The following is a 25448-nucleotide window of genomic DNA, read 5'->3' as shown; positions in this document are numbered from 1 at the left end:
GACATTCATTTTATCTGAACTAGTACATATTTTTGTTTAGGGGCCAGCTGCAGTCCACCTATGGGTTCAGGGTTTTCTCGCTCTGTTGAAGACCCATTGGTGGCCTTCATATGTTTTTTAGGCTTTGGTCTGGTCAGGTTGTCTCATTGACACACTACCCATAACCATTCTATAGTTTATTTTTCTGACAAGTCACTATAAACAATGCTTTTGATAACAAGTTACTAAACATCAACTTTTATTACTTTAATATTTCAATACAAAAATAGCTTACATTAAAAATCACTAACACTTATAAAACGGTAATATGTCCCCGTTCAAAAGCATTGATCTTCAAAACCAATCTATAATCAATGCTTGTTCTGACCAGTCACTATAAACAATGCTTGTTGAACCCCTTGATCTCAATTCAGCTTTATTTAAGGAATGACTGTAATTTTTTTCTGTCTATGAAGAAATAACATTAAAAATTTGGTGCACACTGAATAACGCGCGTAGCGTGTTATTTAACAGTGTGCACCACATTTTTTATGTTATTTTGAATAGACAGAAAAAATATTAGTCATTTCTTGTAATTTAATTCTAAAAATCAATTTTAAACCGTAAAAAACCATGAAAAAATGTTGATGACGTCACAGTCACATGACTGAATTATGTCTATGGGCTCATAACAAAATAACATCAGCCAATCAGAAGACGCGTTACATCCAAAATTAAATTATTAACATATATACCTTGCTATAACGGAAATGAATCAAAAATATATAACAATATAAAGATATATACTGTGAAATGATGGAGTATGAAACTTTGTAAATTATTTGATAATATGAAGTGAGTGATATGTATTCAATACAGTCTTTTCAATTTTTATACAACCGCAAAAATTTGCGGTCGTATATTGGTATCATATCGTCGTCGTCAGCGTCGTCCGAAGACGGATGGTTTCCAGATAATAACCTTAGTATAAGTTAATAGAAATCAATAAAATTTCAAAATGTTAATAACCACAAAAGGAAGCTGGGGATTGATTTTGGGGGTTATGGTCCCTAAGGTTTAGGAATTAGGGGCCCAAAGGGGCCCAAAAGTTGTGTATAAGTATTTCAATTGTTCTGAAATTGTACCACAATGTTTAATACCATAAGTGGAAGGTTGGGATATATTTTAAGGGTTATAGGGCAAACAGTCTAGGAAAAACGGTAAAAAAAGGGGTCAAAAACAAGCATTTTTGTAGTTTCAAGACAAAAAATTGGAGTTATCTTTCTTTGTCCAGAATGGTTGTTGAATCACCTAAAACCAATATTTTAAGAAATCTTCTTTGAAAATTGAAGTAATCTTTCTTTGTCCAGAATAGTAGTTGAATCAACTTAAGTCAATGCTATATACAATATACAATGCAATATTCACTTTACTAACAACTGATAAATTAAAGCAATCTTTACTATTCAGTGATTACAAGCACTTTGATTACCATTCTAGGGTTATGCCCCTTTACAAGTGGAAAAATTGAAGAATTTTTTAGTTTCTGTTCTCTTAACATAAGTTAAATTTAATGAAATGTGTATATAATGCTTATTACCTCTAAACTCAGTTTAATTTAATTTTTGGCAGCTTCACTTTTAAAGTTCTAAAGTTATGTCCCTTTATAACATTATATGCTAGCGCGGGTATTGTCTGTGTCCCTTTGGACACATTTACCCATTTAATTTTTTTAGAAGTTACTATTAATTAATATTAATTTTAACCATGACTGTATGTCATTTTATATTTTAATATTTTATGATGTATTTAAATGAGTAGTTATTGTTGCAAACTCCATTAGTATTTGAATTGAGATCATTTTTGGAATAAGGGAAAGGAAAAGGTGAAAAAAAAATTGGATGGGGGTTCAATTTTTCTCATTTCAGATTTCAGAAATTAAAAAGAAAATTTCTTCAAATATTTTTTTTTGAGAGGATTAATATTCAACAGCATAGTGAATTGCTCAAAAGCAAAAAAAAAAAAATTTTAAGTTCAATAGACCACATTTATACTGTGTCAGAAACCTATGCTGTGTCAACTATTTAATCACAATCCAAAATCAGAGCTGTATCCAGCTTGAATGCTGTGTCCATACTTGCCCCAACGGTTCAGGGTTCGACCTCTGCAGTCGTATATAGCTGCGCCCTGCAGAGCATGTGGTTAATGAAAGTTTATATGCATTTAAAACTCAATGGACTGCTTTTGAATTATCAAATAAATTGATATATATGTAGAAATTGTACTTTCAGAGATACAATCAATTAGAAATTTATGAATAAATGTTTAGAAGCATAAGAATGTATGTAAAAATCAGCAACAAAATGTTGTTTTGTCATTTTTAATATCAATTTCTCACATTTCTGTCTTCAGAATTTTTTATCAAACTGAAACCTAACTGTTGTTTTAACATTTTCTCGTTGGGTGATAACTAGATTTGGTTTTTTTCTGTCTTTAACATTAAGGTTTAAATTATTTGTAAAAGATTATTTTGTCATTTAGAACATTTTTTCACTCTATATATTATCCGACTATAATAGTTTGAGAGAAACAGTGCAAATTCAATTAGACCAGTACACCTAAATCTTAACCAAAATGTAAAACGATCAAAACTATAGCTGTAGTTTATCTAGCTTCTCCAATCTAAATGCAAAATCTCAGCTTATAATGTGTGCATTGATTATTGGGAATCCCGGACTAATGGCAAACTTGCAAGATTTAATTTATGTGATTGCACAAATTTGATAAGGAAAATGACAAATAAAATAATGAATGTAGGTTTTTATTATTGTAAACCTCATAAACTATGTATGATGAATATCAATAATTGTGAATATAAAGGGTAATAAAATGAAACAAAATATAATGAGTACCAGTAATTAGAACACATGCAAACACAAGATATACTTTTCTACCAAAGCTGCCATCATCTTAACCAAAAATAAAATAGTGGATTGAAAACATTTAAAACAATCATTGGTATCATTTTACAATTTCAAAATAGCGAGATTATAATCTATTTTTGTTTCTTCTATTTCTTTATTTAACAAGAGTTCACACGCTGAAATGTCTCGCCTTCTATACTAATCATTTATATTATGTTGATAGTCCTAAGTATAAAGCTAAGCTTTATTACAACTGTCACATAAACTTAACATTAACCAAGATAACTAAACAAAGACCAATGAACCTTGAAAATTAGGTCAAGGTCAGATGAACCATGCCAGGCAGACATGTACAGCTAACAATGCTTCTATACAACATATATAGTTGACCCATTACTTATAGTTTAAGAAAAATAGACCAAAACACAAAAACTTAACACTGTTCAATGAACCGTGAAAATGAGGTCACGGTTAAATAAAACCTGCGCGACTGACATAAAGATCATAAAATATTTCCATACACCAAATATAGTTGACCTATGGCATATAATATTAGATAAAAAGACCAAAACTCAAAAACTTATTTTTGACCACTGAACCATGAAAATGAGGTCAAGGTCAAATAACATCTGCCCGCTAGACATGTACACGTTACAATCATTCCATACAACAAATATAGTAGACCTATTGCATATAGTATGAGAAAAACAGACCAAAACACAAAAATTTAACTATAACCACTGAACCATAAAAATGAGGTCAAGGTCAGATGACACCTGCCAGTTGGACATGTACACCTTACAGTCCTTCCATTCACCGAATATACTAGCCCTATTGCTTATAGTATCTGAGATATGGACTTGACCACCAAAACTTAACCTTGTACACTGATTCATGAAATGAGGTCGAGGTCAAGTGAAAACTGTCTGACAGACATGAGGACCTTGCAAGGTAGTCACATATCAAATATAGTTATCCTATTACGTATAATAAGAGAGAATTCAACATTACAAAAAATTTGAACTTTTTTTCAAGTGGTCACTGAACCATGAAAATGAGGTCAAGGACATTGGACATGTGACTGACGGAAACTTCGTAACATGAAGCATCCAGGTCTTCCACCTTCTAAAATATAAAGCTTTAAAGAAGTGAGCTTTTGCCGCCGCCGCCGGATCACTATCCCTATGTCGAGCTTTCTGCAAAAAAAGTTGCAGGCTCGACAAAAATAACCAATGCATTATCATGTGTGAAGGCAATACATTCTACTTATATTCTGACTTTATCTGAATGGCATCTTGTTTGATATATAGATGAGACCAACAGACATGACAGGATTGAAGCTGGTCTTAATTTACAGAAACATTTCCCAGAGATTCTCTTTCCTTCTGTCATTTGTTGGAAATTTACAATTTTTTCCCTCTATATTTTCTAACGAAAGCAGCAACATCAAATTTTCTTTTACAACCATCATAATTCATGTAGCGAATTTTTCCAAAAATTTCTCTTTCCTTCCATCCTTGATCATGGATACCACAAATTGACCACATGCAGCCTATAAATGACAAATCAAATAAATAGAATAGATAAATATGTCAACAATTTTATATTACTGTCTCAACCACTTGTCCATCTTCGCTAGCCAAGGGTTCAATCCACTCCCCTCCTCTCCACCCTTGGCGGATTGAGATATAATTTCGGAGACAAAATGTAATGATTTTCATTGGTTGCAGTTGAAACTTGTTGCATCCAAGCGCCTATAATATGATCATGTGTAAAAGTGGAAAGTGTATGTAAACAATTGTCACATGCTTATTGTGCAACAAGTCTTTACATCCCTAAACATACGTCTATATGTAGTGACAATTTGAATGTTTTTAATCAACTAATAGAAGTTCCTGTGTATGTTTCCTGCACAAATGCATGAATGTCAACATATATTTTCGTTTCCAGCTTTACCAAGTGTGTAGAATCTAGATGCAACTGTGTTTTTACCTCCAAATTGAATAGTTTAAGTGCTACCATTGGTCAAGAATATTGTATTTGGAATGGGCGTGACTTTAATATACCAATAGATGGCACAACATTATTATCACAAATGTTAGCTTAATCTGCCAAAGGTGGAGAGGAAGGGAGTGGATCATAACCCTTGGCTAGCAAAGATACCACTTGTCATATTTTATCATATAAGAAAATGAGTTATAAAAATTAAACAATTATATATTGATTAGTATCTAACCTAAAACTTATACTTTTCAGTTTGCCATGAAGTTTACTATGTGATGAATGATACAAGCTGATTTTCTTTTTTGTTATCATGGTACATGTAAAAAAAATCCTCTTTAAATATGATCATTTTGTCAAATCATTACTTTCCAAGGTAACTGAGCCAATAAAGATGATAATTCACTTCTGTATTCATAGGGAGAAAAGAAAGCACTCAACTGTAGACTGTCGTTATCATTTCCATTTTAAAATTTGCCCCTCTTTTTTTCATAATAGTATTTCTCACTTTCATGACTTTGAAGGTTGTACTTTGACCTATAATGGTTTACTTTTACAAGTTGTGACTTTGATGGAGAATTGTCTCATTGACACTCATACTGTCAACGTATATTTTTTCCACCTAACAGAAGTTCCACTTGAGACTTTGCTATAAACAATGTCATAATATATGTTCCTGGAACAAATATTCTATATCATTTATACCACATCTTCTCATATCTATGACAAATTAATGCATGCATGTATATAACTTACCAACATAGCCATTAGGATCTCTGCCATCTAAATTAAATCTGTCATTGAGATAGATTGCCGTCTCCAAAGCTTCTGTTGGACTTCCTGTCCATTCTAAGATTTTCTTGGCCCAGTACATTCTCAAAAATCCATGCATCTTTCCTTCTATTGTCATCTGAATCTATTAAAGGAACAAGTTCCAATTAATACTATTAAACTTTACTGCAATCATTTCATAGTTGTTTTTGAAAAAAATAAATCTTTTAAAATCAATTGAAAAACAACCAATTTGATTGACATAGAGGAGCTGTGTACATGTTCTCTTACACGTATCTGACAACGGTCTGTTCTATTAGAAAGACCTTTTTCTGAATCCTTTGGTCTCATTGTAATTTATATACATCCTTTAAAAGTATTATATACATAATAAATTTCAATTACTGATGTAATAATTACCTGAATAGAAAGTAGAAAACAGAGTTAGAGAAAACCTGTTCTGCCTTTGTACCTTGTTTGAGTATAATAAGCAGTTGCGGATCCAGCCATTTTAAAAAGGGGGGTTCCCAACCCAGAGTAAAGGGGGGGGTTCCAACTATATGCTCCAATTCAAATGCATTGATCGTACAAAAAAAGGGGGGATTCCAACCCCCGGAACACCCCCCTGCATCCGCCACTGATAAGGAACTATACTTATTGACAGTGAAAAAGTGGCATAATTAACACAAATAACGTTAAAAATCAGTTATTCGTTTCACTGCCATGTAGCCTTTTGTGCTGATGTGGCATAAAGCAATTAATTAATCATTCTGTCATTTTTATACGACCGCAAAAAAAAAAAAAAAATTGGTCTTATATTGGTATCATGCCGTTGTCGGCTGAAGACAGATGGTTTCCGGAAAATAACTTTAATATAAGTCAAAAGAAATATAATTTAAACTCCATGTTTATAACCACAAAAAAAAGGTTAGGAATGAATTTGGGGGTTATGGTCCCCAAGGTTTAGGAATGAGTGGCCCAAAAAAGGGGTCCAAATAAGCATTTTTGTAGTTTTTAGTCAATAACTTGTGTTTAAGTGTATAATTCTCTCTGAAATTATACCACAAGTTTCCATACTACAAAGGGATGGTTATGGGGGTAATGGCTCAAATCATTTAGCAATAAAGGGCAAAAATGGGGGTAAGCAAGGGTTTTTCTGGTTAAAGGACAATTTAGACAATTTAAAAGCAGTTTAAGGGAGGTAATTCAATTAGAATTGAAAGAATCTAAACTATTAAACGAGAAGACCTCATTTTGTGTGTCGTTTCTCTTCCTTCCACAATAAATTAATCATCATGCCTCTGTGTTCTTTGGGTAACATGCATAGTCGCATTTGTCATCCATTCTTATGATTATTCAGATTGAGTTATTTTGGGAGAAAAACGACAAAACAGGTGTCCGGATATTGTTTCCGTCATCAGACTGACTTTTAGTCATGGATAAGACTTCCGGTTTTAAACATCCACACAAGAACAACCAATTGTATGATAGATTACAAAAATGAAAAATAAATAAGCCAATCAGAGCTTTCTCCATTTCATGATTTTTAGATAGCAAGAACCACAATTATACCTCCTTAGAGACAATTATTTTTCGTGTTTATCCACATGTAAACTACGATTATACTACTATTATATAATGAGACTCCGTGTACTATATCTACTTTTTTTCTGAAATATTTTCTATCTAAGGGTCATACCAGTTGCATATATATTGAAATAAGTAAAACATGTGGAAACAAGAATGTGTCCATAGTATACGGATGCCACATTGGCACTATCGGCATTCACTATGTTTAGTGGACCTTGAAATGGGGTAAAATCTCTAATTTGGCATTTAAATTAGAAAGATCATATCATAGGGAACATATTTACTAAGTTTTGAGTTGGTTGGGCTTAACTTCATCAAAAACAACCTCGACAAAAACTTTAACATGAAGCTGGACAGACGGACGTACAAACGAATGAACTGACGAACAGACTAGAAAACATAATTCCCATAAATGGGGCATACAAATTTATTGTTGAAAGTGAAAGTAGAGATTTGGCCAAAATGAAAGTAGGGTAGAGATTAGAGGGAGGCAGGATGTATTCGGGACGTCAGGGTTGGGTGTTTTTAAGCTCAGGATTTAGGGATTGATTCTTACGGGATGCGGTAATATTTTTTTTTAATTTCGGGATGTGGGGATATAAATTTCGTTAAGATACGTACCTCGGGATTTCATGTTTTTAAGCCGGGGATTTCGGGACCAGGGCCCTCAGACCACCCCTCAAATGAGCCTTAGTCATTTATACGAGATTCAAATCCTAACATTGGCATGTTAATAGGGCTCTCAAAAGAAAAAGCACAGATGGATTGTCCTAGAAGCATATTTTATTAGAATAATAATGGTCTATAAGCAGTATTATTTATTTCATGTTTGAAGCGGTGCAAATTTTTAAATTGATTTGACTTTTACCAAAAACTGCATTGTGGCAAAGGGAAAGAATAATTGTGGTATAAGGCCAGAAACACGAAAATAATTGAATTTGACAGAAAGGAAACACCTAACGGACTTTGGAAAAAAGGGAGAGGGCTTTTGATACCTTATATGAAATTCTCCAGTCATAATAATTATCTTTTACAAAAAAATCATCCTACAACAGTAATTTACAAGCTTATATATATGCCCGCGATTTCGCGGGTGTTTTCTAGTACTGTTATATATATATGTTTAATTAGCCCTTATACTGCTTGAAAATTATGTATTAAGAAATGATGATTGTCCTGAGATGCTGATCTGTAAATTTGTTTTTTGAAGTTAATATCAATCGATATTAATTTTAACCATGACTGAATGTAATTTTATATTTTAGTATTTTATGATGTATTTAAATGAGTAGCTATTGTTGCCAACTCAATTAGAAATTTGAATTGAGATTGTTTTTGGAATAAGGGAAAGGGGGGGGGGGTTAAACATTCCCATTTTAGATTTCAGAAATTAAAAAGAATTTTCTTTAAATATATTTTTTGGGGGGATTAATTTTTAAGAGCATAGTGTATTGCTCAATAGCAAAAAAAAAAAATTATGTTCATTAAACCACATTAATTCTGTGTCAGAAACCTTTGCTGTGTCAACTATTTAATCACAATCAAAATTCAGAGCTGTATCAAGCTTGGATGTTGTGTCCATACTTGCCCCAACTGTTCAGGGTTTGACCTCTGTGGTCGTATAAAGCTGCGCCCTGCAGAGCAGCTGGTTTACTTTAATATTTAGTTAAATAAACAGAACACTGATGATTAATAGAATAAACAATACTTGTCATACACAGGAATAAGCTTTTGATCTTCTGAAATTCTATCCATTGGATTAGAGAAATAATGTTTTATCCGGTAATTGTTAAAAAAAACATTATTTAGGAAAAATTGCAGATGAAACTAACCTGAGCGGCATTCCAAAGGTCATCATGAGTTTGACCTTTTTCTAGCTTTTCTCTAGTATATAAATACTTCCGTTTATCTTTTTCATGCAACTTCAGTGATGTTTTAGCCCAGTCATAAGCACCTGTGAAAGCAAACAATAATTTTTGATTAAAGTCATATGATCCCTCCAATTCAACAAACTAGAGGCTCTAAAGAGCCTGTGTCGCTCACCTTGGTCTATGTGAATATTAAAGGAAGCAGATGGATTCATGACAAAATTGTGTTTTGGTGATGGTGATGTGTTTGTACATCTTACTTTACTGAACATTCTTGCTGCTTAAAATTATCTCTATCTATAATGAACTTGGCCCATTAGTTTCAGTGGAAAATGTTAGTAAAAATTTACAAATTTTATGAAAATTGTTAAAAATTGACTATAAAGAACAATAACTCCTAAGGGGGTCAATTGACCATTTCGGTCATGTTGACTTATTTGTAAATCTTACTTTGCTGAACATTATTGTTGTTTACAGTTTATCTCTATCAATAATAATATTCAAGATAATGACCAAAAAACAGCAAAATTTCCTTAAAACTAACAATTCAGGGTCAGCAACCCAACAACGGGTTGTCCGATTCATCTAAAAATTTCAGAGCAGATAAATGTTGACCTGATAAACAATTTTACCCCATGTCAGATTTGCTCTAAATGCTTCGGGTTTTGAGTTATAAGCCAAAAACTGCATTTTACCCCATGTTCTATTTTTAGCCATGGCGACCATCTTGGTTTGATGGCCGGGTCACCGGACACATTTTTCAAACGACTAACCCAAAAGATGATTGTGGCCAAGTTTGGATTAATTTGGCCAAGTAGTTTCAGAGGAGAAGATTTTTGTAAAAAATTACTAAGATTTACGAAAAATGGTTAAAAATTGACTACAAAGGGCAATAACTCCTAAAGGAGTCAACTGACCATTTCAGTCATGTTGACTTATTTGTAAATCTTACTTTGCTGAACATTATTGCTGTTTATAGTTTATCTCTATCTATAATAATATTCAAGATAATAACCAAAAAGAGCAAAATTTCCTTAAAATTACTAATTCAGGGCCAGCAACCAAACAACCGGTTGTCCGATTCATCTGAAAATTTCAGGGCAGATAGATCTTGAACTGATAAACAATTTTACCCCACGTCAGATTTGCTCTAAATGCTTTGGGTTTTGAGTTATAAGCCAAAAACTGCATTTTACCCCATGTTCTATTTTTAGCCATGGCGACCATCTTGGTTTGATGGCCGGGTCACCGGACACATTTTTCAAACTACTAACCCAAAAGATGATTGTGGCCAAGTTTGGATTAATTTGGCCAAGTAGTTTCAGAGGAAAAGATTTTTGTAAAATATTACTAAGATTTACGAAAAATGGTTAAAAATTGATTATAAAGGGCAATAACTCCTAAAGGGGTCAACTGACCATTTCAGTCATGTTGACTTATTTGTAAATCTTACTTTGCTGAACATTATTGCTGTTTACTGTTTATCTCTATCTATAATAATATTCAAGATAATAACCAAAAACAGCAAAATTTCCTTAAAATTACTAATTCAGGGGCAGCAACCCAACAACGGGTTATCGATTCATCTGAAAATTTCAGGGCAGATAGATCTTCACCTGTTTAACAATTCTACCCCATGTCAGATTTGCTCTAAATGCTTTGGTTTTTGAGTTATAAGCCAAAAACTGCATTTTACCCCTATGTTCTATTTTTAGCCATGGCGGCCATCTTGGATGGTTGGCCGGGTCACCGGACATATTTTTTAAACTAGATACCCCAATGATGATTGTGGCCAAGTTTGGTTTAATTTGGCCCAGTAGTCTCAAAGGAGAAGATTTTTGTAAAAGTTAATGACGACGACGAACGACGCCGGACGCCGGACGCCAAGTGATGAGAAAAGCTCACTTGGCCTTTTAGGCCAGGTGAGCTAAAAAATATAAGTATGTTTTATTCACTTGAATGGCTTAGTTTTACTTTAAAACATATGTACATAGATTTTTTTTTTAATATAATCCTGTACTTTATCAAAATTCTTCAGTAACTTCATTAATTACTGTTATTCACATTTTGTCTTTACTTACCTAATTCACATACAGATTAACCATAGGCAGTTAACTTAAGCATGACAATATGTTTAGAAAGTCAGCAATATTTCACGGAAAAAAGGAAGACTTATTTCTGTAACTGAGAATAAAAGGAATATTAACAGTCATTTATAAGTCATTCTGATGTATCCATGATAATCACACTGTGAACCAATCTGAAAATTAACAAGTCTACCACAATAGTAGCTCATTTTCATCATTACAGAAAATTCCAAACCGTTTTATGGTAATAATTTGTTCTACCTGTAAGGCCACACCAATTCAATTCCTTGTTCTACAGACCTGCCCGCACCTATTTTTTTCTAAATAGATTTTTTTTTTAATATTCCTGCTTCCCACATCTGGAAATGCCGACCGTGCAAGGGATGTATAGCCAGTCAAGGTCGTTAAAAACTTCCATTTGTTGTGGAAATGTAATCATGTCCATTTCCACCGATTTTTGGAAATATTAAAAAAAGATATTGACACTTGGTTTTAAAACTCACAGTCTTGCATGTATATGATGTTTTTAAACTTTATAAGCTTCCCACCACACCGTGTAAATATCTGTGTAAATATTTGATTAAGCATTAAACCATATATACCAAGTAGAAATGCTCTGATATATATATAACAGAGGAAAATACCTGTGAAGAACAGAACATTGGTTTTCTTCCCCTTTACGTACATTCCCCATCAAAATCATGCGGATTTTCGTTGTTAGAATGAAGTACACAGAACTTCTGAAGAAGAAGAGATGCCTTCAACTGCAATTATATTGTGTGCCGGCGGCACAAAACTGTCCATACCCGCTGCATCTTTATGCACCTGTCCCAATTCAGTATCGTGTTTTAAGTACTGACAGTAGTTATCGTTTGTTGATGTGGTTCACAGGAATTTCTTTATTTGTATATAGATTAGATCGTTGTTTTTTCTGTTTGAATTGTTTATGTTAGTAATATTGGGGTCCCTTATAGCTTGCTGTTTGGTCTAGGTCAAAGCCCTGTGTAAAAGGCTGTACTATGTCTATGACCTGGATTTGTTATTATAAGGTTGGAAACCATCCTCCCTCAGGGGGGGTCATGCTACTGTTGTAGAAAAGTAAATAGAAAAACTTAGAATATTTAACTTAAAAGGCGGAGAAATACATCATATTTGAAACAACTTTTCTAAAAGATGGGTCCACGAATTTTTAATAATATAAAAGAAAATGATATATGTTAGTCCATACATAGAATTAGTGTTGTCAACGGTTAACCGGTTAACCGGTCGAACGACCGAATACCGAATACCAAAATCACTAACCGGTTAACCGGACTTTTTATTCAATTTTGGTAGATTTGATATAAATTTGTATTGAAATCATTAAATAGTTATGTTTAATTTAAAAATTGTCGTCGTGGTAATTAATTAGACAGATCAATTGTCCAGTATATTGATTGCTATTGTTAATCCTAAAAACATAAAATTAATTAAAACTTGTCCCTCAGCTCGGGGCAGGATCTTAAAGAAACATATAATTAGTATGCATGTTTTTTTAACAGTAACTTTAAATCAGTAATGCGATTAAATTACTTCATTAGTTCGTTTTTGATCTTATTTGTGTAGACCTACATCTAAATGTGCAACCTCCGTCGTGCAAGGCTTAGTCTTACTTCAAACGAAATGCTAACTCAAAAATTGTGAAATGCAAACCAATGTGAGTGTACTCAATGTTTACATGATAGAACGAGTAAAATGCTTAAAGAAACAAGTAAACAAAGCAAAGAAACAGGTCGTACGGAGACCTATAGTTGTTAATTTCTGTGTGATTTTGGTCTCTTGTCGAGAATTGTCTCATTGGCAATCAAACCACATCTTCTTTTTTATAATTAATCATTTCAAATTGAAACACTCCACATTATTTTCGTAGACAACAAGAAAAAAAGGAAAGAATAATCGGTTTCAGACATATTCAATTCTACCAGATCAAGAAGTTTTTTGTTTTTCTTTTGCAATCTGAAGTTGGTACAGACGCTATAGTTAAAACGGTGTATTTGATTTATTAAAAGTCAAACTTCGCCAGGAATCCTCAAAGACAAGCCTTATAATGCCAAAGGACAATGTTCTATTCTAAAAGCGTAAATTTATGACTTGGATGAAAGGTTGTTAAATTGACACTCATACCACATCTTATATCTATTTGTAGGGTACTATTGATAAGCCTTTCAAACCCCAATTTAAATTATACCGGTTAACCGGTTAATCGGTCGAACGATTATCCGAGTAACCGGTTAGGCAAAAGTGTACGATTTGACAACACTACATAGAATATTACAAAATTCTTGGACATGTTTTGTCCATTTAATACCAGATATTTATATAGTTCTTTGGGAAAATATGAGCCCTTTTGCACTAAAAAGTGTTTTTTTACAAACAAATATATAACTCCAATTGACCCCTCATAAAAGTTATAATTTATAACATGTATAACATTGAGGGGTAGTGTCAGACCCGATTATGACTTAGATAGAGAATTGTCTCATTGGCACACATACATGTACCACATTTAATTATTCAATTATTTCTTGGTGAACAGGGAAAATACTTCATAAATTAAAGAAATGTTAAAGTACAAGTGATAAATATAGTTTTAATATTATCAAATCCTATTATTTTATATTTACAAAAAAAAAAATATAATCGCTCACCTTTACTTCACAAGCTTCACCTCAAAATTTTGCAAATTAAATAATTTTTCATGAAAAATTTCAAATTGCTCGCTCGCCCCAATTTTTGCAGTCCAAAAATCTGTGGAACATTTTTAACCTTCTAAACACTTACAACTAATATATACCTTCTATGGAATCATAGTTTTTATTGTAAAAACAGAAATTATCAGCTAGCTCTCTTCTAATGATAGCTTCTTCTATATAAGCCTCTACCCCCTCCTTGTATTTACTTCTGTACTGCTTAACAATTAGAATACTTCGCTGAACTGAGATTTGACCTGTAAGATTAATAACCATAACATCTATAAAACATACACAAGGAGAAATAAACTGATAAACCACAAACAAATGATAAACTTGAAAAATAATAAAACAAGAATGTGTTCAAAGTACACGGATGCCCCACTTGCACTATCCTTTTCCATGTTCCATGGACTGTAAAAATTGGGTAATAATCTAATTTGGCATTAAAATTAGAAAGATTATACTATAGGGAACATATGTACTAAGTTTCAGGTTGATTGGACTTCAATTTCATCAAAAACTACCTTTACTAAAAACTTTAACCTGAACGGACGGATGGACCGACGGACGGACAGACAGACGCACAAACGGAGCCACAGACCAGAAAACATAATGCCCCTCTTCTATCGTAGGTGGGGCATAAAAAGAGGATTTTGATAAACAATAATGATATCTACGACTTTCAGAAATGATTGACATTCAAAAGCAGCAAGTGCATGTACTTCATAAAATTTTTACAAGAATTTAACGTAGTGCCTGTGAATTTCAGTGTTGTTTGGATATTTTGCCAAAATGAAGATTTTACTAAGCGTTTAGAAAAATTATAATAAAAAGCTTTTGTCATGTTATAAGTCTGGCAAAATTGCCCAAATTTGCATAGATTGTTTATGAAAAAAAAACAGATTTAAAAGAAATCTTAGAGACAGAGCTTTGACATAAATTATGAGCAGATAAGTTTTATAATATAATTTTACAAAAAACAACAAACAAAATTGCTTTGCTTAAAGCAGCTGGATAAGACTGCAGAAGTTCAACCCTGAACAGTTGGGGCAAAAATGGACACAATATTCGCACTTGATACAGATCTGAATTTGGATTGTGATTTTAACTTATACTATTTTTTGCTTTTGAGCAATACTGTTAATTCAGAAATTATAACGAGGTTTTTACCACTGCGAATAATGCGACATGGTGAGAATCGCAATAATAACTCGCATTTTGATATATGGTACAAATGTCTTTATGTACATCTTCTTGAAATCGCAATAATAAATGCACACAATTATTTCTGAATTTACAGTACACTATGCTGTTGCAAATTGACCCCCACACCCCAAAAAAATTTACCCCACTCCACTCCTTTTTTAGGCAAAAAAATAAAAATATTTGAAGAAATTTTCTTTTCAATTTCTGACATCTTGAGAACAAATTGTCTCCACCACCACAATCTTTTTTAACCTCCCCTCTCTTTTCCAGAAAAAAATTGTTCCCACAAGATATGGTCATTATCTCAATTCAAATTTCCAATGGAGTTTGCAACCATAATAATCAATTTAAATACATCATAAAAGTCTTAAATAGAAAATGAAATTGACAGCTATTCACCTCAAAACAATACAACATTTCTATATACATAATTTAAAAGCAGTGTACAACTTTCCACAAGTTATTGTCTGAAAACTTGAAAAAAGCTTTATTGGGCCCCTTTTTGGCCCCTAATTCCTATACTGTTAGGACCATAACTGCCAAAATCTATCCCAACCTTCCTTTTGTGATTACATTGCATAAACCTTGTGTTTAAATTTCGTGGATTTCTATTTACTTATACTAAAGTTATTGTCCAGAAATTGACTCTGACGGTGACATGATATCAATATATGACTTTAAAAACCACCTAACATGATCTTACCAAAGTGAATCCAAGGAGATAAATTACTCAAAGCTATCTTATTTGGATTATTTCTATCTTTTGAAAAATACTTCAGTCTTTCTTTACAAAAAGATTCCAGCATTTTAAGACCAGCCGTTGAACCTGGTGTTGCCCAATCTACTGGTCCAACCGTTCTGTCAACTGTCAAACTGGACTCAATTTTGGCCCAATCAACGTTCTGTTAAATAAAACAGAAAATTCTTTAAAAAAGTTTACATCCATTTGGAATGTCTATATCATGTCAATTTTTTATATGTGATACAAATACATTGATAGTAATAGTGCATTACATATAATAAGCATATATTTTATTACAACATAATAATTTTCCACAATATCTATTTCCCTTATCAAAGTAAATTTTGGTACCAAAAAACAAGGGGCTCCCCATAGCCTGTATGGCTCACCTGGTTGACATATATATTGTAATCAAAAATGTTTGCTTATTAGTAAATCTTATTTTTAGTGTCAAATACATATAAGTGGTATGATTGACAATGAGACAGCTACCAAACACAAGTCTTTATTATTGTATAATTGACATAAGTTTGTTATCATCATTTCTTTGTATTAACATGTGTGTATTCAGTACTGATACATGTATTTTCATCACTAGTTTATTTTCTTGTACAGTCAAATAAATCAATGAATGATTGGTTTTCAAGGAGAAATTTAAAGTTCCTGTTAAAAGAACTCCACAAAAAAACAATAGTTATCTATTAATTAAATGGGACAGTTAAATTTGCTAAAATTTTAATACAAAGAGAAACATAAACACATTCTGTGGAAAAGTTAAATTTCCTTTGCAATATTTATGGACAGTGTTATACTTTTGCACGTTCCTTTAAATCAAGGTTTATTCTGAATATAATCAAGTAAAATAACCTCATATGGTTATTCCTACAGGCATGCCAGTATATAATTAATTTGTAAATTCTGATTTACCAGTAGTTATAATTCATAACTTTACGAACTTGTACATGGTAAATATATGATGGTAAAATGTATTTTGACATTTATATTAATTTCTGTGATTATGAGACTGTGACTTTACCTGTGGTTTCTCTTTTGGAGTAAAAGGGTGAAGACAAACAGGAGGAAACTCTGTTAAGTAACCAGACAGCTGATTATGGATTTTATTTCTGATTGTTCTAGCTCCATATTCAAGTTTTGGAGAAGCTTCCCAGCAAGGTACAATATTATGTGCATCCACCTAAAAATTAAAAATTGTAAAAATCAACATGACTGTATGCATTAATGATGAACGTCTTATTTGGATTATTTCTATCATTTGAAAAATACTTTAGACTAACGTTACAAAAAGATCCAGCCTTTTAAGACCAGCCATTGAACCTGGTATTGCCCAATCTACTGGTCCAACTGTTCTATCAACTGTCAAACTGGCCTTGATTTTCATCCAATCAATGTTCTGTTAAATAAAAGAGGGAAACCAGGTAAACCATATAAAATATATTTTGAAATACTGTCGTAATAGGAAACATGTGCAGTATTGAAACATTACATTAGCATGGACTGATCTTGTTGTGAATCAATGTATGTATGTCACTTTCATGACTTTGGTTTATATTTTATGATTGTAATTATTCTTGTTGAAATATTCTAAATAATGTACCTGACAAATGGGTATATTTTTAGGTATGGCTGTTGTAACATCATCAACCCACTGCATTGGCGTACGTAAGGGAGAGAAATCTGTCACTACACCACCAATATCATTATCTGTAACAAACTGTGGCAACACATCTTTGGCATAACCCATTAATAAATGGAAAGATATTTCCAACTTATTGCAATCCTGTAACACAAAAGAAATCTTGCTACAATGATGAATATATATTTTACATTTATTGAGAAGGATAATAGTAGCTAACTTATAATATTCCATTCGTTTATATGAATAAAAAGATTTTTTTCATTTTTTTAAAGGGGCACTAGCTGTCAAATTCATGGTCACCGATTTGACTCAAATTCTCATATTTGATTTATAACAATGAAAAACATTTATCCAAACTATCAAAATTCTAAAATAAACAGTTTACAGAGCATAGGGTAGATAATATAAAGGTTCGTTTCGTGTGTATTTTAGTCCAGACGCCATCTAATTAACTATCGATTTGACCTCAGATGACCATATAAGCGATGTAAACATAAATAAAGATATGAATAGATTAAACCAACACGTGCTATTGGATTTTTATAGGTCTGTTTGATTTTATTTTATAGATTAACTAGAGGCTCTAAAGAGCCTGTGTCGCTCACCTTGGTCTATGTGAATATTAAACAAAGGAATCAGATGGATTCATGACAAAATTGTGTTTTGGTGATGGTGATGTGTTTGTACATCTTACTTTACTGAACATTCTTGCTGCTTACAATTATCTCTATCAATAATGAACTTGGCCCAGTAGTTTCAGTGGAATATGTTAGTAAAAATTTACAAATTTTATGAAAATTGTTAAAAATTGACTATAAAGGACAATAACTCCTTAGGGGGTCAATTGACCATTTCAGTCATGTTGACTTATTTGTAAATCTTACTTTGCTGTACATTATTGCTGTTTACAGTTTATCTTTATCTATAATAATATTCAAGATTATAACCCAAAACAGTAAAATTTCCTTAAAATTACCAATTTAGGGGCAGCAACCCAACAACGGGTTGTCCGATTCATGTGAAAATTAACAGGGCAGATAGATCTTGACCTGATAGACAATTTAACCCTGTCAGATTTTCTCTAAATGCTTCGGTTTTTGAGTTATAAGCCAAAAACTGCATTTTACCCATATGTTCTATTTTAGCCGTGGCGGCCATCTTGGTTGGTAGACCGAGTCACCGGACACATTTTTAAAACTAGATACCCCAAAGATAACTGTGGCCAAGTTTGGTTTAATTTGACCCAGTAATTTCAGAGAAGAAGATTTTTGTAAAAGATTACTAAGATTTACGAAACATGGTTAAAAATTGACTTTCAAGGGCAATAACTCCTAAAGGGGTCAACTGACCATTTCGGTCATGTTGACTTATTTGTTAATCTTACTTTGCTGAACATTATTGCTGGTTACAGTTTATCTCTATCTATAATAATGTTCAAGATAATAACCAAAAACAGCAAAATTTCCTTAAAATTACCAATTCAGGGGCAGCAACCCAACAACAGGTTGTCCGATTCATCTGAAAATTTCAGGGCAGATAGATCTTGACCTGATAAACAATTTTACCCCGTCAGATTTGCTCTAAATGCTTTGGTTTTTGAGTTATAAGCCAAAAACTGCATTTTACCCCTATGTTCTATTTTTAGACGTGGCGGCCATCTTGGTTAGTTGGCCGGGTCACCGGACACATTTTTTAAACTAGATACCCCAATGATGATTGTGGCCAAGTTTGGTTTAATTTGGCGCAGTAGTTTCAGAGGAGAAGATTTTTGTAAAAGTTAACGACGCAGGATGACGCCGGTAGCAGGACGACGCCGGACGCCGGACGCAAAGTGATGGGAAAAGCTCACTTGGCCCTTTGGGCCAGGTGAGCTAAAAATGGTTAAAAATTGACTATAAAGGGCAATAACTTCTAAAGGGGTCAACTGACCATTTCGGTCTGTTTGACTTATTTGTAAATCTTACTTTGCTGAACATTATTGCTGTTTACAGTTTATCTCTATCTATAATAATATTCAAGACAATAACCAAAAAAAGTAAAATTTCCTTTAAATTACCAATTTAGGGGCAGCAACCGAACAACGGGTTGTCCGATTCATCTGAAATTTTCAGGGCAGATAGATCTTGACCTGAATAACAATTTTACCCTGTCAGATTTGCTCTAAATGCTTTGGTTTTTGAGTTATAAGCCAAAAACTGCATTTTACCCCTATGTTCCTTTTTTAGCCACGGCGGCCATCTTGGTTGGTTGGCGGGGTCACCGGACATATTTTTTAAACTAGATACCCCAATGATGATTATGGCCAAGTTTGGTTTAATTTGGCCCAGTAGTTTCAGAGGAGAAGATTTTTGTAAAAGTTAACGCAGGACGACGACGGATGACGCCGGACGCCAAGTGATGGGAAAAGCTCACTTGGCCCTTTGGGCCAGGTGAGCTAAAAATTGGACTATTAACAGTTTTGTAAAATTTTGTCCACATAATCTCCCTGCAAAATGAAACAAAATGTTTGAAAAAATAGAGGTCCATGCACTCTTTTTCAAGTTAAATCAGTTTGAATGATAAAAATCAGTCGGAAACTGCATCTTTTCCTGGTATGTCACAGTTTGACGTTGCGAAAATAATATTTTACGTTAGCAACATCATTACCTCCCCTGTAACTGTATCCTATGCCCTTAAGCTCTCCACACAGCTCGATTCAGATAAAAATGCTTGGTTTCAATCAAAGATCAAATCTGCAATGCACAGATACATGTATCTATGATGCAACACAACAAAAATAATTCACAGATTCCATATGCACATTTATAGTTGTAAGTACTTAAAAATGTATGAATAACTTACTTGTTCAACTTCTTTGAGACCCTCCATCATAAAATGATAATGTCTGATAGTAGCTTCTAAGAACTTTGGTACCAGACAGAAGCAAACGTGTAATGGTACTTCCATCTTCAATGCAAGTTTTTGTGCATACAGGAAAGCCCAATTATCTGAAAAATGTAGAATATACATCTGTATTAATTATTTAATATTTGATGATACTTATTAGTGTCTAAGCTATATATTGCTCTTCAGTACTTTTGCTATACTTTTTTTATATTCTCCTTCTACTGCTGTGACTTGACAGTTAGTCGTGCTCTCCATCTATTGCCACTTTTTCAAATTTCTGACCAAATTGCAGTTTGTTTTATTTATAAAACCAAACTTGTCAACTGGTCAGAAATTTTAATAATCTACTGTAGAAAACACTAAATTGCAATTCGTTTTATATTTACCAAACTGTGGAAGTCAACTGGTCAGAAAATTAAATAAACTATTGTAGAAACCAGTCAGGTAAAATATAAAAGTGCAAGGTGTTATTTATAATAGAGCATAGTTACAATCCTATAAGACTTAACTTCCACTTTTTCAATGTTCTTATGATAAACAGTTTGACATGTTTGTGTAGAAATTTTATTGTAAAAGATGATAGATAGTACTTTTGAATTGCTGTAAAAATGTCCAAACTAATTTTTCATACAATTTTTATTTTGAAAACTTCTACTATATTCATAAGAATCAGACATCATTTGAATTAAAACATCTTGCATTCAGTAAAATTTATATGAAATTACATTATGTTGTTAATAAGTTTCCATGGTAGATCTATAACCAAAAACATTATTCTTTTGAATATAGAAGGTTTTTTTTCAAAAGAAAGATTAATATCTCTCATGGAAACTTTCTTAAAATGTATTTTAATTTGTACTTTCTTTAAAACATTTGTGTAACTGTAACATGTATATGGACCATAATTTGGTATTCGGCCTTTGGTTTCTTTTTGTATCCTTTTTTATAAGTTCTAAAACTTTAACTTTTATTATGTGGGTTGTGTTGGTGTTAGAATAGTATTAATGGAACAATTGAGTTTTTCAAGAAAAAATTAATACATTTTGATTCACTGTTTACGTGACAGGAAACCAAACAGGAAACCAATCTTTATTTTCTTTATTTTGCACAATATATTTCAAAAGACATAAATGAACACCATTACTAGTGTTACTTGCTTCATGTTTATATTTAAAATCTATTTTCAATGTTAAATTAAAGATTTTTTTAAACGCGACAGGAAACTATAAGAAACCGAAAGCATTTTTTTAGTTTTATTTTATTGCAAAATCTGCTTAAAATAATCTGAACAGTATACTTTTTCTTAAAATCCATCTTAAATGTAACTGTATTATAAAACTCCTAAATATGTGCTTGTTTTGAAAACATTTAGTACAATTTATTCAGAAATTTCCATATTTTCTTCATTGATACAGGATACCATAATCGTTGTACATGTATCTTGATGTTTGAGCCAAAAAAATGTATTTATATTTGGTTTTGAAATTCCAGTTATATACAATTTATTCCAAATCATTGGCAATGTAAAATTCTTTAAATCCAGTAAAGAAAAAAACTTTTAACTTGTAATTAAAATCTTTAAAATAGGCACCATGTGATATTTGTGACCTGTACACCATCTACATGTTTTTGTACATGGTTTCCACATTTTAACCTACTTTAGTGGGTTAAAATCAATAAAGTACTTCCTTTCAAGTCATGCATGGTAAAAGTTTACTTCTCCTTTCACAAGTTTATTGCGTTTCTGAAAAGTGTTTGCAGAACATGAATAAAAAAAAATAATTAAAAATTGTGACAAAGATACCAACTTTGTACATTCCAAGTGTAACGGTATATTAACATGTATTTTTTATTAAATTATCTTTATTCACCTAAAATATCCAGTAATATTTACTGCTGAAGCAAAATCAATCCAACGAGCATCGGCACAATGATAAGAGACGTAATGTTGATGGAATTTTCCAAGGACTCGTTACATCGTTATCTGGAAACGAAGTGTGTTATAACGTCTGTCAAATCTGAAATCGATTTTGTCAAGGTATTGGGCATTTATTTTCACACAAGATCGTATGTAACATTATGCACATAGGAAAAAAAATAGACCCCCGGCGCAATCTCTTTGAAAATTGTATTTTCCTTTTTTAAACAAGACGAAACAAGTCTACAGATTATGTTTGCTAACATCCCGTTGGAAACAAAAACAATGTTTAGACCTAGTATTTCATATATCCGGTCGTAAGGGCGTGATCACATGTTAGTCACATGGTTCACGTATGACCGGAAATGATTAGAACTTAACGACAAAAACAATTTTAATAAAAAAAAGGAAATAACTGGACTTCTGTTTCGTGTGAAATGTAACGCATAACGATAACGTCCTTTTCTAACTTAATTACGAAGAACAAAACTAGAATGTAAATCATCTCTGATTTACCTGTTTGAACATCTCGCGAGAGTTCATATTTGCATATTGTTATAAAGAATTCTATTACAACAAAGCAGATTACATCATCTAAATTTTGCGTTACGAAATTGGAAACCAAAGTAACGCTAGTGTTCTTACACCTGCTACAGAAATACTTATAGTTCTCGGGATTTTCTTCTGACTATTCTTATTGGTTGATGTTCTTTATTATTTGAAAGCAAAAGTTACGAATTTACCGGTGACGATTATCTATAAATTAGTCAGTGTTATGCACTTCGGAAGCGAAAAGTAACGCGAGAAACGACACAAAAATACGGTCGTATAATCTTTGAAATTTGTTAATTTCAATTTTTTTTCTAGGGAAGAGTAGCATACACTTGTATGTTGATAAAAATAAAGGCATCTTTAGATGTAGTTACAACTTTTCTTACAGTAATACACATTTTTATCACTTTTCTATCGTTATAGGAAACGAGCCCAATAGCAAATTATGGTCCATATTTCTTACAAATCAAAGGGACAACTTAAAAGAGAAATTAAAATACCTTTGTCAGGTTTCGGGAAGATTAGATTGATGTCTTTATACACGTTTAAAAATGTTGACCTTCACCATCTGTAATTACCTTGAACTCTTTGATCTCTTGACATCCAGTATACAACTCCTCGACTATCCTCAGGAAAATCTTTAGCCTTTGATAAAACACGCACTCTCTTCTTATTAAATTTAAATTCAGATATTGATTTACAGACATTGCTCCTACTTGTAGAAATTTTTTCAATAAAGTTATCTGATTTGATGTCACTTGTTTCCAATTTTTGCTTCTTTTCTGTTGGCGGATTCTCGTCTGAATCAATTTTACGTTTTGCAGACAATGCTTTCTTTTCAGCCATTCTGTCTAAATTAGGTAAAGATGAAAAAAATCTGACTTGCGGTTGTCTTACACTTGCATTATGATGTGCAAATTTTAAATATATTTCACTATAAAACAACTGAGAGTTGAACAATTTTTTAGATGAGAGTTTAAATGATGTTAATGACTGCTGTGTTGTTTGTAATTTAAAACAGGTCTGCTTTAAAGTTGTGCAGATAAGTGATGAATGGGTATGATCAAAAAGACGTTTAATATTTCTCAACATCAATCTGTATAACAAACCTAGAAAAAAAAGAAAACTTTATATAAAACTCTACAAACAATGACAAAGTTAACAGTGCAGAGACAGATAAAATCAATTTATCAAACTTTCCTATTGTCTATGTCCCAGACCTTAAGAGTATTTGGACCATATAAAGGGATGTGAGGGTTATAGTTGGGGTGCCTCCACGACTAATAATGGTAAAAAATTAGCAAAATGATGTTAACAGTAATTTTTGGAGCTTGACAATAAATTGTACTATTTCTTTAAGTCTAAGACAATTAATGAAATTATTCACTGATTTTGATTTCAAGTATGTTTTTAACCAATTTGATGCTTAAACAGTTGCTGAAAATGACTGTATGACAGCTGACGTTAAAGGATATTCTCACCTATGTATGGTCATGACAATATAGGTGTATAGTAGATTATACTCATATAGCAAATGTTTGGTCTGTAATTATCACATCAAACATTTAACAGTTCTTGCATAAAGTGTCATAGAAATTTAAGAAATAATTCATGGAAGCCATAGATTTGTTGGAAATTTACACATTGGCTTGCAGGACTGTGATATTAGAATTTTAATCAGAGTTAGCGAGGGATAAAATAAACTAATATCACAGCTCATGTTCACAACTTCATAGGGGTCATAATGTTGTTTTAAAGAATTATGTGGGTGTTATATACTAGTCCAAATAATTATGATGTCTGGCAAGGCTATAATAATTTAGGCGTCCCAGAAAAAAAAAAAAAAAATAGCCTTGCCAGACGTCATAATTATTTGGACTAGGGTGTTACCAACAAAATTTGGTGTGTGAAAAATTTGAACCAACACCATCAGCTGATAAATAATGACCATTCCACAGGCACTTGTTTCTATCCATACGAAGGTCGACTATCCATATAAATTTATATGGATAGTCGACCTTCGTATGGATAGAAACAAGTGCCTGTAATTTATATGGATAGTCGACCTTCGTATGGATAGAAACAAGTGCCTGTGGACTATTCCCTAACCAGGGGCTGATCTGGCATTTATTTTTTTGAAGATATTGTGTTTGCAAGGATATGTATAGAAAATTATCAAATCCTTGATGGCAAAATAACTTTAATTATGTCACCGCACTCGCTCATTTTTTATATGCTTGGTCGCAGCGATTAGATTAATACTTGGATGTTTGTATAAATGAGTGGTTACGCAATCCAAATTTGGCGGGTAAACTTTAATTAGTTAATTGAGGTGTTTTGACAAGTGTTAGTCCGTGTAACGATGTATTTCTGACAAGTAAAAAATTCACATAAAACTGACAATACAATTTTTTTTTTGTAGACAGCAGCATCAGTACCTAAGGAAGCTCAACACGCAATCAGCTGTTATACAATTTTAGGGGAGACAACCATTTCTGTTTTATTGAGTACAACGCAGATGCGGAAGTTTGAAAG

At 32.4% G+C, this 25448-nt stretch overlaps 1 protein-coding gene across 2 annotated transcripts; it reads right to left on the bottom strand.

Moving 5' to 3' along the window:
* Nucleotides 1-225: 225 nt before the first annotated feature.
* LOC143067422 (deoxyribodipyrimidine photo-lyase-like) lies at nucleotides 226-25431 on the bottom strand. Of its 2 annotated transcripts, XM_076240679.1 has the most exons (10): nucleotides 25352-25431; nucleotides 23492-24022; nucleotides 20399-20544; nucleotides 17516-17698; nucleotides 16937-17095; nucleotides 15862-16060; nucleotides 14054-14206; nucleotides 9098-9219; nucleotides 5661-5820; nucleotides 226-4455 (listed from the first exon to the last, which is right to left on the bottom strand). In XM_076240679.1, the coding sequence occupies exons 2-10, from the start codon at nucleotides 24003-24005 to the stop codon at nucleotides 4307-4309; spliced, it is 1785 nt and encodes a 594-aa protein (XP_076096794.1). In that variant the 5' UTR covers nucleotides 24006-24022; nucleotides 25352-25431; the 3' UTR covers nucleotides 226-4306. The 2 variants fall into 2 exon arrangements, with proteins under 2 accessions (XP_076096794.1, XP_076096795.1); XM_076240680.1 differs by lacking the exon at nucleotides 14054-14206.
* Between the last annotated feature and the right edge of the window lie 17 nt (nucleotides 25432-25448).

Source organism: Mytilus galloprovincialis, chromosome 3 (assembly GCF_965363235.1).
Source record: "Mytilus galloprovincialis chromosome 3, xbMytGall1.hap1.1, whole genome shotgun sequence".
NCBI classification, from domain to species: domain Eukaryota; kingdom Metazoa; phylum Mollusca; class Bivalvia; order Mytilida; family Mytilidae; genus Mytilus; species Mytilus galloprovincialis.
Note: the sequence above shows the minus strand (reverse complement) of the source record. Positions and strands in the feature narration are given on the sequence as shown.

Bases quoted from the DNA above. Each gene is read 5' to 3' on its own strand.
- LOC143067422 (XM_076240679.1), bottom strand. From the start codon at position 24,005: ATGTTGAGAAATATTAAACGTCTTTTTGATCATACCCATTCATCACTT. The intron at 17,096-17,515 runs GTACATTATTTA...TTTAATTTTTAG, and splicing joins AAAATATACCCATTTGTCAG to GTGGATGCACATAATATTGT. The intron at 4,456-5,660 runs GTAAGTTATATA...TGTCATTTATAG, and splicing joins AGATCCTAATGGCTATGTTG to GCTGCATGTGGTCAATTTGT.